The 13,544-nt window shown below is 43.3% G+C and overlaps 1 protein-coding gene across 2 annotated transcripts in view; it reads left to right on the top strand.

Moving 5' to 3' along the window:
* The window catches only part of LOC140194993 (cell division cycle protein 20 homolog), a 70,928-nt gene extending 57,591 nt beyond the window's left edge, over positions 1-13,337 (top strand). For both annotated transcript variants that reach the window (XM_072252513.1, XM_072252514.1), the window contains 2 exons: positions 322-439; positions 12,987-13,337. In XM_072252513.1, the coding sequence (XP_072108614.1) occupies positions 322-439; positions 12,987-13,138 (270 nt within the window). In that variant the 3' untranslated portion in view covers positions 13,139-13,337. The remainder of the gene's footprint in view (positions 1-321; positions 440-12,986) is intronic.
* Positions 13,338-13,544: the final 207 nt, after the last annotated feature.

Here is a 13,544-nt window from a genome sequence, read left to right as displayed (position 1 = left end):
GCGAGTTTGAGCAATGGACCCCAACCCGGGATGAATAAAGCTTTTTTTTCAACAGATTTGAATCTCAATTTGTGTAATGCCTGTCCACCAGCAGAAACTATGCAGTGTTTTCAAATGAATTCTACATTAGCGATACAAGCAGAATGCGTGAAAATTATTCCTTCCATCTCTATGCCATACACCACCTGCTTGGAAATGTGATCCCATGATAAAGTTACTATTATGCTATAAAATCCCATGACAAAAGGTTGAAATGATCAATTTCTCATATGAAATAAATGACATATTGTGGTAATAAAAGTCATTTGTTTTCCTTTCCAGATTTGTTCATTGCTCTGGTTACCAAAGTACAAAGAGCTAGTAACTGGCCATGGTTTTCCCAAACATCAGGTCTCAGTCTGGAACTACCCATCCCTTACAAAATCAGCTGATCTCAAAGGTATGATATAGGCACCTTATGGATTGAGTGAAAATGTAAGTATACCAAGAATTGTTCTAAGGGTTGTGAGTGGTGGGACTAGATTTATCATATTTTGCTTCTCTAGGAGTACATTTCAAAATGCCATGTGATTCATTGAAATGTAATATGATTACTAAATGAAATATTGAAGTTGGATTCTTCTTTGCTGTCAGTTGATTAAAAGTTCTTAAAATGTAATAAATAATTTTTATTTTACCATAAATATACGTATGTGCCTTAATGATTTGAAATACTTCGTGCTGAAAACACATGGGTTTTCCCAAGCTTCATTGTGGTAATCTGGGCCCTATCTCTAGTGGGAATTAATAGAAATCCAAGGACATGGTTCAGAGCCCACACTTCTATATATTGCAAGTGAAACCTCTATCCTTTCTACCTTGCCAAGAACCTTGCGTACTGACCTCTACCTTGCCGAGGCATAGCGTCAACTTGCGGATACCTCCTCTTATTTACCCCCTTATCATGACCCCATTAAGGAGCACCAGGCCATTGTCTCCCACACCATCACCAACTTTATCCATTCAGGGGATCTCCCATGCACCGCTACCAACCTTATAGTTCCCACACCCTGCACTTCCCGTTTCTACCTCCTGCCCTTCCCGTTTCTACCTCCTGCCCAAGATCCACAAACCTGCCTGTCCAGGTAGACCCATTGTCTCAGCTTGTTCCTGCCCCACTGAACTCATTTCTGCATATCTCAACACTGTTTTATCCCCCCTTGTTCAATCCTTTCCTACCTATGTTCATGACACCTCTCACGCTCTGAAATTTTTCGATGATTTTAAGTTCCCTGGCCCCTACTGCTTTATTTTCACCATGGATGTTCAGTCCCTGTATACTTCCATCCCCCAGCAGGAAGGTCTCAAAGTTCTCTGCTTCTTTTTGGATTCCAGACCTAACCAGTTCCCCTCTACCACCACTCTGCTCCGTCTAGCGGAATTAGTCCTTACTCTTAATAATTTCTCCTTTGCCTCCTCCCACTTCCTCCAAACTAAAGGTGTAGCCATGGGCACCCATATGGGTCCCAGCTATGCCTGTCTTTTTGCTGGCTTTGTGGAACAATCCATGATCAAAGTCTAGACTGGTATCTGTCCCCCACTTTTCCTTCACTACATCGACGACTGCATTGACGCTGCTTCCTGCATGCATGCTGAGCTCGTTGACTTTATTAACTTTGCCTCCAACTTTCACCCTGCCCTCAAGTTTACCTGGTCCATTTCCAACACCTCCCTCCCCTTTCTAGATCTTTCTGTCTCTATCTTTGGAGACAGCTTATCTACTGATGTCTACTATAAGCCTACGGACTCTCACAGCTACCTGGACTATTCCTCTTCTCACCCTGTCTCTTGCAAAAGTGCCATCCCCTTCTCGCAATTCCTCCGTTTCTGCCGCATCTGCTGTCAGGATGAGGCTTTTCATTCCAGGACGAAGGAGGTGTCCTCCTCTTTTAAAGAAAGAGGCTTCCCTTCCTCCACCATCAACTCTGTTCTCAAATGCATCTTCTCCATTTCACGCACATCTGCTCTCACCCCGTCCTCCTGCCACCTCACTAGGAATAGGGTTCCCCTTGTCCTCACCTACCACCCTACCAGCCTCCGGGTCCAACATATAATTCTCCGTAACTTCCACCACCTCCAACAGGATCCCACCACTAAGCACATCTTTCCCTCTTCCCCCCTGCTTTCCGCAGGGATCGCTCCCTACGCCACTCCCTTGTCCATTCGTCCCCCCATCCCTTCCGACCGATCTCCCTCCCGGCACTTATCCTTGTAAGCGGAACAAGCGCTACACATGCCCTTACACTTCCTCCCTCACGAGCACTCAGGGCCCCAGGCAGTCCTTCTAGGTAAGGCGACACTTCACCTGTGAGTCGGCTGGGGTGATATATTGCGTCCGGTGCTCCCGATGCGGCCTTCTATATATTGGCGAGACCTGACGCAGGCTGGGAGACCGTTTCGCTGAACACCTATGCTCTGTTTGCCAGAGAAAGCAGGATCTCCCAGTGGCCACACATTTTAATTCCACATCCCATTCCCATTCTGCTGTGTCTATCCATGGCCTCCTCTACTGTAAAGATGAAGCCACACTCAGGTTGGAGGAACAACACCTTATATTCCATCTGGGTAGCCTCCAACCTGATGGCATCAACCAACCTGGTGGGGCATTGACTTCTCTAACTTTTGTTAATGCCCCACCTCCCCTTCGCTCCCCATCCGTTATTTATCTATCTATCTATCTATCTATTTATTTATTATATATATATATATATATATATATATATATATAATTAATTTTTTTTTCTCTCTCTTTTTCTCCCTCCGTCCCTCTCACTATACTCCTTGCCCATTCTCTGGGATTCCCCCCTCCCCCTTTCTTTCTCTCTAGGCCTCATGTCCCATGATCCTCTCGTATCCCTTTTGCCAATCAACTGTCCAGTTCTTAGCTTCATCCCTCCCCCTCCTGTCTTCTCCTATCATTTCGGATCCCCCCTCCCCCTCCCACTTTCAAATCTCTTACTATCTCTTCTTTCAGTTAATCCTGACGAAGAGTCTTGGCCCGAAACGTCGACTGTACCTCTTCCTATAGATGCTGCCTGGCCTGCTGCGTCCACCAGCAATTTTTGTGTGTGTTGCTTGAAATTCCAGCATCTGCAAATTTCCTCGTGTTTGTGCTCTACCCGTTCTACATTTTTTCATTATGCTGTTGTCTAGAATACTTACTTTAGTGCTTACAACATTTACCTTGTACCACTGGCCGTTGAGATGCAGTACCTGCCATAGAGATTTAATAGAACATGTGTCAATGTTGCATGATTATTAATTAATATTTCTAAACACTTTATCAATGTTATTTACTTTGAAAACTACCTGAAAGTTGGCCTTTGGACTTCATAAAAGAGGATAGGAAGATTTCAGTTATCTAAAAGTCATAGAATTTTAGATCAGTACAGCATAGATATAGTCTCATTGCCCCAATGTGTCTATGTGAACCACTTTGTTCACCTAGCTGGTCCCACTTTTTCCCATATCCCTCCAGGCCCCTTGCATGCATGTACCTATCAAAAATGCTTCTTAATGATACTATTGTACCACCTCAAACACTTCGTCTGGCAGCTCATTCCTTATACTCACCATCCTTTGTTAAAAAAAATTACCCCCTCAGCTCTCAGTTGCAGTCCTTGTTCACCCATTGAACCAGACAGCCTCAATTGGTTGCTCCTAGCCTTCAGTTACCTTGTCATGTAAGTATGTGTTCTATCTTGTTTTGAGGCTCATTATTTTGCAGTTTGTTATTAAAGTGATTGCTCACTGCTAAATTGTTTTTGCTGCTCTGTGTTTGGATCATACCTCCTCTCCATTTCCTGACTCCAAAGTATATGACTCCTAGTTGTGCACCCCTCTTCCCTGGGGAAAAGGCTATTATTGTCCCTCTTATCCACAATGGAAAAAAAAACTATTATCTTCCATTTTGCCTATGCCTCTCACAATATTGTGTGGCGCGTGACCAAGTGGTTAGGGCGTTGGACTAGCGATCTGAAGGTCGTGGGTTCGAGCCTTGGCCGGGGTAGCGTGTGTGTCCTTGAGCAAGGCACTTAACCACACAATGTTCCAGTCTACCCAGCTGAGAATGGGTGCCGGCAAAATTGCTGGGGGTTAACCTCGCGATAGACTGGCGTTCTATCTGGGGGGATGTCTTGTACTGTCAGTAGCTTCACGCCACGGAAACCGGCATAAGCACCGGCCTGATGGGCCACAAGGCTCGTGATAGACTTTAATCTCGCAATATTAATCACATTTTTAAGTGTGCCTCTCATTCTCTTATGTTCTAAGGAATAAAGTCCTGGCCTGACCACCCTCTCCCTATAAACTCATGCCCACTAGTCCTGGCAATATCATTGCAAATCTTTTCTGCACCCTTTGTAATTTAAACATGTCTTTCCTGTAATAGGATCCCAAAATTGTACATAGTACCATATGTGTGCCCTTACCAACAATTTAAGCAACTGCAACGTAATGTCCCAACTCCTATGCACAATGCCCTGATGCATGCTACATGCATTTTTCAACACCCTGTCTGCCTGTGACACCACTTACAAAGAACCATGCATTTGTCCTCCTAGATTCTTTTGTTCCATACACCCCCTAGTACACTACCATTCATAGTATAAATCATATGTTGGTTTGACTTTCCAAAATGCATCACCTCATACTTAACTGGATTGTAATCCATTTGCTACTCCTTGATTCACTTCCTTAACTGATCAAGATTCCCCTGTTATCCATGATAGCCTTCACTATCGACAACACTTAATTTAGTGTCATCTACAAATTTGCTGATTGACCCTTTTGCATTCACATCCAAATCATTTATATGAATAATGAATATCAAGGGTCCTAACACTGGCCCCTGTGGCACAACACTAATCACCATTTTCCATTCCAAGAACAGCCTTCAACCACCACCCTGTGCTTCCTTCCTCTGACAATTTTGAATCTGCTGAACTAGCTCTCTCTGGATTCCATAGTGCCTAATCTTCCAGGCTGCCACATGGGGCCTTGTCTATGCCCTTGCTGAAGTTCAAATAGATAAGATCCATTGCCCTATCCTCAAAGAGCTTTTTGTTTATCTCTTCAAAGAACTCTGAAAGGTTTATCAAACACAGCTTCTCATGCACAAACCCATGTTGACTGCTCCTAATCAGACTCCATTTACTCAAATGCTAGAAGATCTTCTCCCTCAGAACACCATCCAGTAAGAACCCCACCAATGATGTCAGGCTGATCAATCTGTATTTCCCTGGCTTGTCCTTGCTGCTCTTCTTAAACAATGGAATAGCATTAGCCAGCTTCCATGAAAGGTGGAGCTTGTGATTCATGGTGAATCATGAGGTAGCTGAAGTGAATGACAGGTGTCGACAAAGGAACATCGCCGTAAGAAGTATTTTTAAAGAAATGAGTGAAATTTTGATAAATATTTCTGCAAGATTTATAGATAAAAAAATTAGCAATCTATGCAAGGCTTTTTGTATGTTGATTACTTCCCTAGTTTATACCCATTTGAGGTGCATAATTTATTCAGTTAAGGTTAGAACTCCATATTTCATTTTTTTGTGTTGATATTTCATGGAAAATGAGGGCAGTGTCTTTTGATCTGCATGCCTTTGTGTATGGATTAAGCTCATTATCTGGTTTGTTGCTGCAGAATAGTATCAAAGAAGTTGCAACATTTCCATATTTTCAGTAAAAATTGAAAATGCTGAAATTATTCAGCCGGTTGGAAAGCATCCATAGAAAGAAGCTAAGATCTTAATTATGTTTATCTATCCATTTGTGCTATCTAATCACTTGAGTATTTTCATTATTTTCTGTTTTATTTTAGGTTTCCTTGTAGCTACAGTTTTTTTTTGCTAATAGATCAGGAGTTCCCAACTTGGGGTCCACTGCCCCCTTGGTTAGCGGTAGGGGTCCATGGAATAGAAAAGGTTGGAACCCCTGATTTAGATTGTCATCGGAAGTAGAATATTTTGGGATGAGATATTAAAGTGAGAACAGTTTCGAGATCAAGTGTTGAGCACAAATTTCATGCCATCAGTTGAAACCAATAGTTTCTAAAAATCTCAGTTCTGCAGATGCTGGAAATCTTCAGTAACATATACAAAATGCTGGAGGAACTCAGCAGGTCAGGCAACACCTATGGAGGGGAATAAACAGTCAACATTTCAGTTCGAGACCTTTCATCAGGACTGAAATGGAAGGAGACAGAAGCCAGAATATGTTTGGGGGGAGGGGCGGAGAGGAAGGATTACAAGCTGGCTAGTCATAGATGAGACAAGGTAAGGGGAAGGTGGGTAGATGAGGGAGGTGAATGAAGTAAGAGGGTGGTAGAGCATAAGTGGAAGTGGTAAAGGGCTGAAGAAGAAGGAATCTAATAGCAAAGGACAGTGGGCCATGGAAGAAATGGAATGAAGAGGGGAACTAGAGGGACGTGATGGGCAGCAGAGGAGATGAAAAAGGGTGAAAGTATGGAAAAAGAGAGCTGGAAGAGGGGGAGAAATTACTTGAAGTTGGAGAAATTAACGTTATCAGGTTGGAGGCTACACAGGCGGAATATGAGGTGTTGCTTCTCCAGCCTGAGTTTGACCTCATCATGGCAGTAGAGGCCAGGGACAGCCAGATCAAAATGGGATTGAGAAGTCAAATTGAAATGGGTAGCACTCAGAGATCCTGCCTTTTGTGGCAGACAGAACAAAGGTGCTTGACAAAGCTGCCCTCGTGTATTGGGTCTCACTGATGTAGTGGAAGCCATAGAGGGAGCACCAGATGTAATAGATGACCCCGACAGACTCACAGGTGAAGTGTTGCCTCACCTGGTAGGACTGTTTAGAGCCATGAATGGTGGTGAAGGGGTGGTGGAGGGACAGGTGTAGTACTTGTCACACTTGCAGGGATAATTGCCAGGAGGGGGATAAGTGGGCTTCTCAGTCTTGTGATTTGTGTTAACTTGTTTGATGTGGAGTTAATAACCATTTTGGAACTTGTTTTTGTTTTCTTCACCAACAAATCTTAATTTGTTAATCAGTGAACTTGTCCAACATAATGGACTTCAACAATTTCTCTTCCTCTTTTGCATAATCTGGAGGATAGGTTTACAGGTGATCCAAAGAAAGGCATGAGAGGTGATCCTTGTAGAGAGAGTCAAAATAAATTTTAATGTCCCAGAAGCATTGTCCCTTGCATAATCATATTTCCCAGAACGAGGTCGTGTCAGCCGAAAATGCAATACGTATCAGAATTTCCTTTATATGGATTGAATATATGACCCTTTGTTGATGTGAATACTCAGAACACAAGAACTCAGTGCAGACTGATAGACTGGTTGGCACAAAGGATGCACGGAACCTGTGTGAAAATCAAACAGAAAACTCATTAAGGCAATCAAAAATATAAAAAATAAGGTGATTTGTTCAATGTGTGACTGAATTACTGAGAAATGCTCCAAACACAAGATCATTATGGAATAAGTATGGAAGAGAATTCCTTAGCTAACAAAAATAATGATTGGCTGTTCCCTGTTTTTTCTGTTGGGCTATATTTTGCCTTTACACCCCTTGTCTAATGTCTTGGCAATTTGCAACTGCTAATGGCCAACCTTCTATACTATTCATGCAACACTTAATATACGCCACATTAATATTTCATGGATTATCATCAGGACTGACAAGGGTAAATTTATTTGGTATAATATAACTTATTATTAACACAGCTAGGACAATTAATGCCTCTACTAGATAGAAAGTGAATGTTTAAGAAAAACTCAAAGATCCTGACTATTGCTTTATTGCCAAGAAGTGATCTAAGAAAATGGCTGTCTCAGTTGGATAAGCGGTAATAAAAAAAGAACATTTGAAGGTTTTAGGAAACCCACAGCACATATTTTAATTGCTCTTTCTGCTTTGAAGTCTGTGGTCTTTTATCTGTAGTAGATATTGTTGCACTAAGCCTGTGCAGCAGTGTCAATATCCTCTATTATACCTCAGCTATCAGAAAAATCAATGAACACACATAAAAGTTGCTGGTGAACGCAGCAGGCCAGGCAGCATCTCTAGGAAGAGGTACTGTCGACGTTCTGGGCCGAGACCCTTTGTCAGGACTAACTGAAGGAAGAGTTAGTAAGAGATTTGAAAGTGGGAGGGGGAGGGGGAGATCCAAAATGATAGGAGAAGACAGGAGGGGGAGGGATAGAGCCAAGAGCTGGACAGTTGATTGGCAAAAGGGATATGAGCGGATCATGGGACAGGAAGCCTAGGGAGAAAGAAAAGGGGGAGCGGGGAAAAACCAGAGGTTGGGCAAGGGGTATAGTGAGGGGGACAGAGGGAGAAAAAGGAGAGAGAGAAAAAGAATGTATATAAATACATAACGGATGGGGTACGAGGGGGAGGTGGGGCATTAGCGGAAGTTTGAGAAGTCAATGTTCATGCCATCAGGTTGGAGGCCACCCAGATGGAATATAAGGTGTTGTTCCTCCAACCTGAGTGTGGCTTCATCTTTACAGTAGAGCAGGCCGTGGATAGACATATCAGAATGGGAATGGGACGTGGAATTAAAATGTGTGGCCACTGGGAGATCCTGCTTTCTCTGGCGGACAGAGCGTAGGTGTTCAGCGAAATGATCTCCCAGTTTGCATCGGGTCTTGCCAATATATAGAAGGCCACATCGGGAGCACCGGATGCAGTATATCACCCCAGCCGACTCACAGGTGAAGTGTCGTCTCACCTGGAAGGACTGTCTGGAGCCCTGAATGGTAGTGAGGGAGGAAATGTAAGGGCATGTTTAGCACTTGTTCCGCTTACAAGGATAAGTGCCAGGAGGGAGATCGGTGGGGAGGGATGGGGGGGGATGAATGGACAAGGAAGTCGCTTATGGAGCGATCCCTGTGGAAAGCAGAGAGAGGGGGGAGGGAAGGATGTGTTTAATGGTGGGATCCCGTTGGAGGTGGCGGAAGTTACAGAGAATTATATGTTGGACCTGGAGGCTGGTGGGGTGGTAGGTGAGGACAAGGGGAACCCTATTCCTAGTGGGGTGGGGGGAAGGATGGAGTGAGAGCAGATGCGCGTGAAGTGGGAGAGATGTGTTTGAGAGCAGAGTTGATGGTGGAGGAAGAGAAGCCTCTTTCTTTAAAAAAGGAGGACATCTCCCTCGTCCTGGAATGAAAAGCCTCATCCTGAGAGCAGATGCAGTGGAGACGGAGGAATTGCGAGAAGGGGATGGCATTTTTCCAAGAGACAGGGTGAGAAGAGGAATAGTCCAGATAGCTGTGAGAGTCAGTAGGCTTATAGTAGACATCAGTGGATAAGCTGTCTCCAGAGATAGAGGCAGAAAGATCTAGAAAGGAGAGGGAGGTGTCGGAAATGGACCAGGTAAACTTGAGGGCAGGGTGAAAGTTGGAGGCAAAGTTAATGAAGTCAACGAGCTCAGCATGCGTGCAGGAAGCAACGCCAATGCAGTCATTGATGTAGCAAAGGAAAAGTGGGGGACAGATACCAGAATAGGTTTGAAACATAGATTGTTCCACAAAGCCAACAAAAAGGCAGGCATAGCTAGGACTCATATGGGTGCCCATGGCTACACCTTTAGTTTGGAGGAAGTGGGAGGAGGCAAAGGAGAAATTATTAAGAGTAAGGACTAATTCTGCTAGACGGAGCAGAGTGGTGGTAGAGGGGAACTGGTTAGGTCTGGAATCCAAAAAGAAGCAGAGAGCTTTGAGACCTTACTGATGGGGGATGGAAGTATATAGGGACCGGATATCCATGGTGAAAATAAAGCGGTGGGGGCCAGGGAACTTAAAATCATCAAAAAATTTCAGAGCATGAGAAGTGTCATGAATATGGGTAGGAAGGGATTGAACAAGGGGGGATAAAACAGTGTCGAGTTATGCAGAATAGTTAAGACCAAAATTGGGCCCTTGAAGACAGAAACGGGTGAATTTATTATGGTGAACAAGGAAATGGCAGACGAGTTGAACGGGTACTTTGGATCTGTCTTCACTAGGGAAGACACAAACAATCTCCCAGATATAATAGTGGCTAAAGGACCTAGGGTAATGGATGAATTGAAGGAAATTTATGTTAGGCAGGAAATGGTGTTGGATAGACTGTTGGGTCTGAAGGCTGATAAGTCCCCGGGTCCTGATGGTCTGCATCCCAGGGTACTTAAGGAGGTGGCTTTAGAAATTGTGGACGCATTGGTAATCATTTTCCAATGTTCTGTAGATTCAGGATCAGTTCCTGTGGATTGGAGGGTGGCTAATGTTGTCCCTCTCTTCAAGAAGGGAAGAAGAGAGAAAACAGGGAATTGTAGACCAGTTAGCCTGACGTCGGTGGTGGGAAAGATGCTGGAGTCAATTATAAAAGATGAAATTACAGCACATCTGGATAGCAGTAACAGGATCGGTCTGAGTCAGCATGGATTTACGAAGGGGAAATCGTGCTTGACTAACCTTCTAGAATTTTTTGAGGATGTAACTATGAAAATGGACAAGGGAGAGCCAGTGGATGTAGTGTACCTGGGCTTTCAGAAAGCCTTTGATAAAGTCCCACATAGGAGATTAGTGGGCAAAATTAGGGCAAATGGTATTGGGCGCAGAGTACTGACATGGATTGAAAATTGGCTGGCTGACAGAAAGCAAAGAGTAGCGATTAACAGGTCCCTTTCGGAATGGCAGGCGGTGACCAGTGGGGTACCACAGGGTTCAGTGCTGGGACCGCAGCTGTTTACAACATATATTAATGATTTAGATGAGGGAATTAAAAGTAACATTAGCAAATTTGCCGATGACACAAAGCTGGGTGACAGTGTGAAATGTGAGGAGGATGTTATGAGAATGCATGGTGACTTGGACAGGCTGGGTGAGTGGGCAGATGCATGGCAGATGCAGTTTAATGTGGATAAATGTGAGGTTATCCACTTTGATGGTAAGAACAGGAAGGCAGATTATTATCTAAATGGAATCAAGTTAGGAAAAAGGGAAGTACAACGAGATATAGGTGTTCTTGTACATCAGTCACTGAAAGTAAGCATGCAAGTACAGCAGGCAGTGAAGAAAGCTAATGGCATGCTCGCCTTCATAACAAGGGGAATTGAGTATAAGAGCAAAGAGGTCCTTCTGCAGTTGTACAGGGTCCTGGTGAGACCACACCTGGAGTACTGTGTGCAGTTTTGGTCTCCAAATTTGAGGAAGGACATTCTTGCTATGGAGGGAGTGCAGCGTAGGTTCACAAGGTTAATTCCCGGGATGGCGGGACTGTCATATGTTGAAAGATTGGAGCGACTGGGCTTGTATACTCAGGAATTTAGAAGGCTGAGAGGGTAGCTTTTTGAAACATATAAGATTATTAAAGGATTGGACACACTGGAGGCAGGAAGCATGTTCCTGCTGATGGGTTAATCCAGAACCAGAGGTCACAGTTTAAGGATAAGGGGTAGACCATTTAGAATGGAGTTGAGGAAAAACTTTTTCACCCAGAGAGTGGTGGATATATGGAATGCTCTGCCCCAGAAGGCTGTGGAGGCCAAGTCTCTGGATGCTTTCAAGAAAGAGATGGATAGAGCTCTTAAAGATAGCGGAATCAAAGGGTATGGGGATAAGGCAGGAACTGGATACTCATTGTGGATGATCAGCCATGATCACAGTGAATGGCGGTGCTGGCTTGAAGGGCCGAATGGCCTACTCCTGCACCTATTGTCTATAAATGAGTTTGGTGGGGCAGAAGCAAGCTGAGACAATAGGTCTACCAGGACAGGCAGGTTTGTGGATCTTGGGTAGGAGGTAGAAACGGGATGTGCGGGGTGTGGAAACTATAAGGTTGGTTGCAGTAGATGGGAGATCCCCTGAGCGGATGAAATCAGTGATGGTGTGGGAGACAATGGCCTGGTGCTCCTTAGTGGGGTCACGATCGAGGGGTAAATAAGAAGAGGTGTCCGCGAGTTGTCACTGTGCAAGGTAGAGGCCAGTATGCCAGACTACAACAGCACCCCCCTTATCGGTGGGTTTTATAGTAAGATCAATGTGTGGGTAGGATGAAGTAAATTAAAGGTGACAGATTAGCTCTATTTGTTATGTGTACATCAAAACTTATAGTGAAATGCATCTTGTCATCAAATCATAACAGGGAGGATTGTGCTGGGTAGCCTATATGCAACATAGTATGTCCAGAGCCCACTAGCCCTAAACTTCTTTTGAGCAGACTGGAGCACTTGGAGAAAACACACAGGGTCATGGAGAGAATGTATAAACTGCTTAAAGACTGCAACATAAATTGAATCCCAGTCTTATAGCTGACACTATAAAGCATTGCATGAATCATTACTCTACTATGCTGTCCTCTACACTACCATACAGGCAATGAAAAGAAATGCAGATAACAACACAGAAAAAGCTGGAGTAACTCAGTGTTTCAGGCAGCATCTATGCAGGGAAGCAGACAGCTGACATTTTGGGTTAAGACCCTTTATCTGGACTCAGATGCAGTTAACAAGATTTTACTATCCCCTCATAGCTGACACCATTATCACTGTGTTACTTTGTCCATATTAGAAACATTTCCTTGGTGCTCTCCACATCATGCCTTTCTTGCAACTTACAAAATGTTTGATTTCTAATTTTTTGTTTCTGATGAATGACTCAACATGCTGTATGTACTGTTTCTTTCACCACAGATGACCTGAGTATTTCCAGTATTTTCTGTTTTTATTTTAGATTTATAGTAGTTTTAGTTTCTTTTGCTTTTTAATATTTGTCTAATATATGATCTTCCATTCAGATATATCACGAAACACCAGTGTTTTTAGAGTATCTCTAGAACTTTCTGTTGTTTGTTCTTAAGAATGCTGGTAAATGGAGGCTAATATGCACATCATAATATGGCACATCATGTGCCATATCTTGCTTGATCTCTCACATTCATCCTCAAATAAAAACCTTTTAATGTCATGTTCTTCCTTTGCAGGTCACAGAGGGAGAGTTCTGCATATGGCATCGAGTCCTGATTGCAATGTGGTGTTTTCAGCAGCAGCCGATGAAACTGTGTGTTTGTGGAATTGCCTAACTGTCAAAGAACAGACAACAGATAGTTTTATGGAAGGGAAAGTGACTTTATAATGCATGTTATCTGATTTGTGGGTTTATAATATTCATTGTAGAAGATCAAGCAGTTAGTGAATATGATAATAGAAAATGTATTATTGTTAAAAAAAATAGAATATTATGCAAACCGCCATTCATGACAGTGGGATTTATGGAAGACATACTAATCAGGTGGAACATTTATTTAAACAGATTATGTGGTCAATTAGAATTGAATTTTGCATCATGGTGCACAAGATGAAAGAATACACACCAACAAAACAGCAAGGGCTTGAATCTATATGCTGTAGTACATTCAATATAGTAAGGCACTTCACAGAGCATTAGTAAACAACACTGAGCTATGTGCAACTTCTGGGGGATGTTAGGGTAAATAATCAAAACTTTATGCAGGATGTTGTGTAGACTCAGTCATCGCTTA

This window comes from Mobula birostris, chromosome 3 (assembly GCF_030028105.1).
Source record: "Mobula birostris isolate sMobBir1 chromosome 3, sMobBir1.hap1, whole genome shotgun sequence".
Lineage (NCBI taxonomy): Eukaryota > Metazoa > Chordata > Chondrichthyes > Myliobatiformes > Myliobatidae > Mobula > Mobula birostris.
The sequence above is the reverse complement of the archived record's forward strand: the minus strand, read 5'-3'. Positions and strand labels throughout refer to the sequence as shown.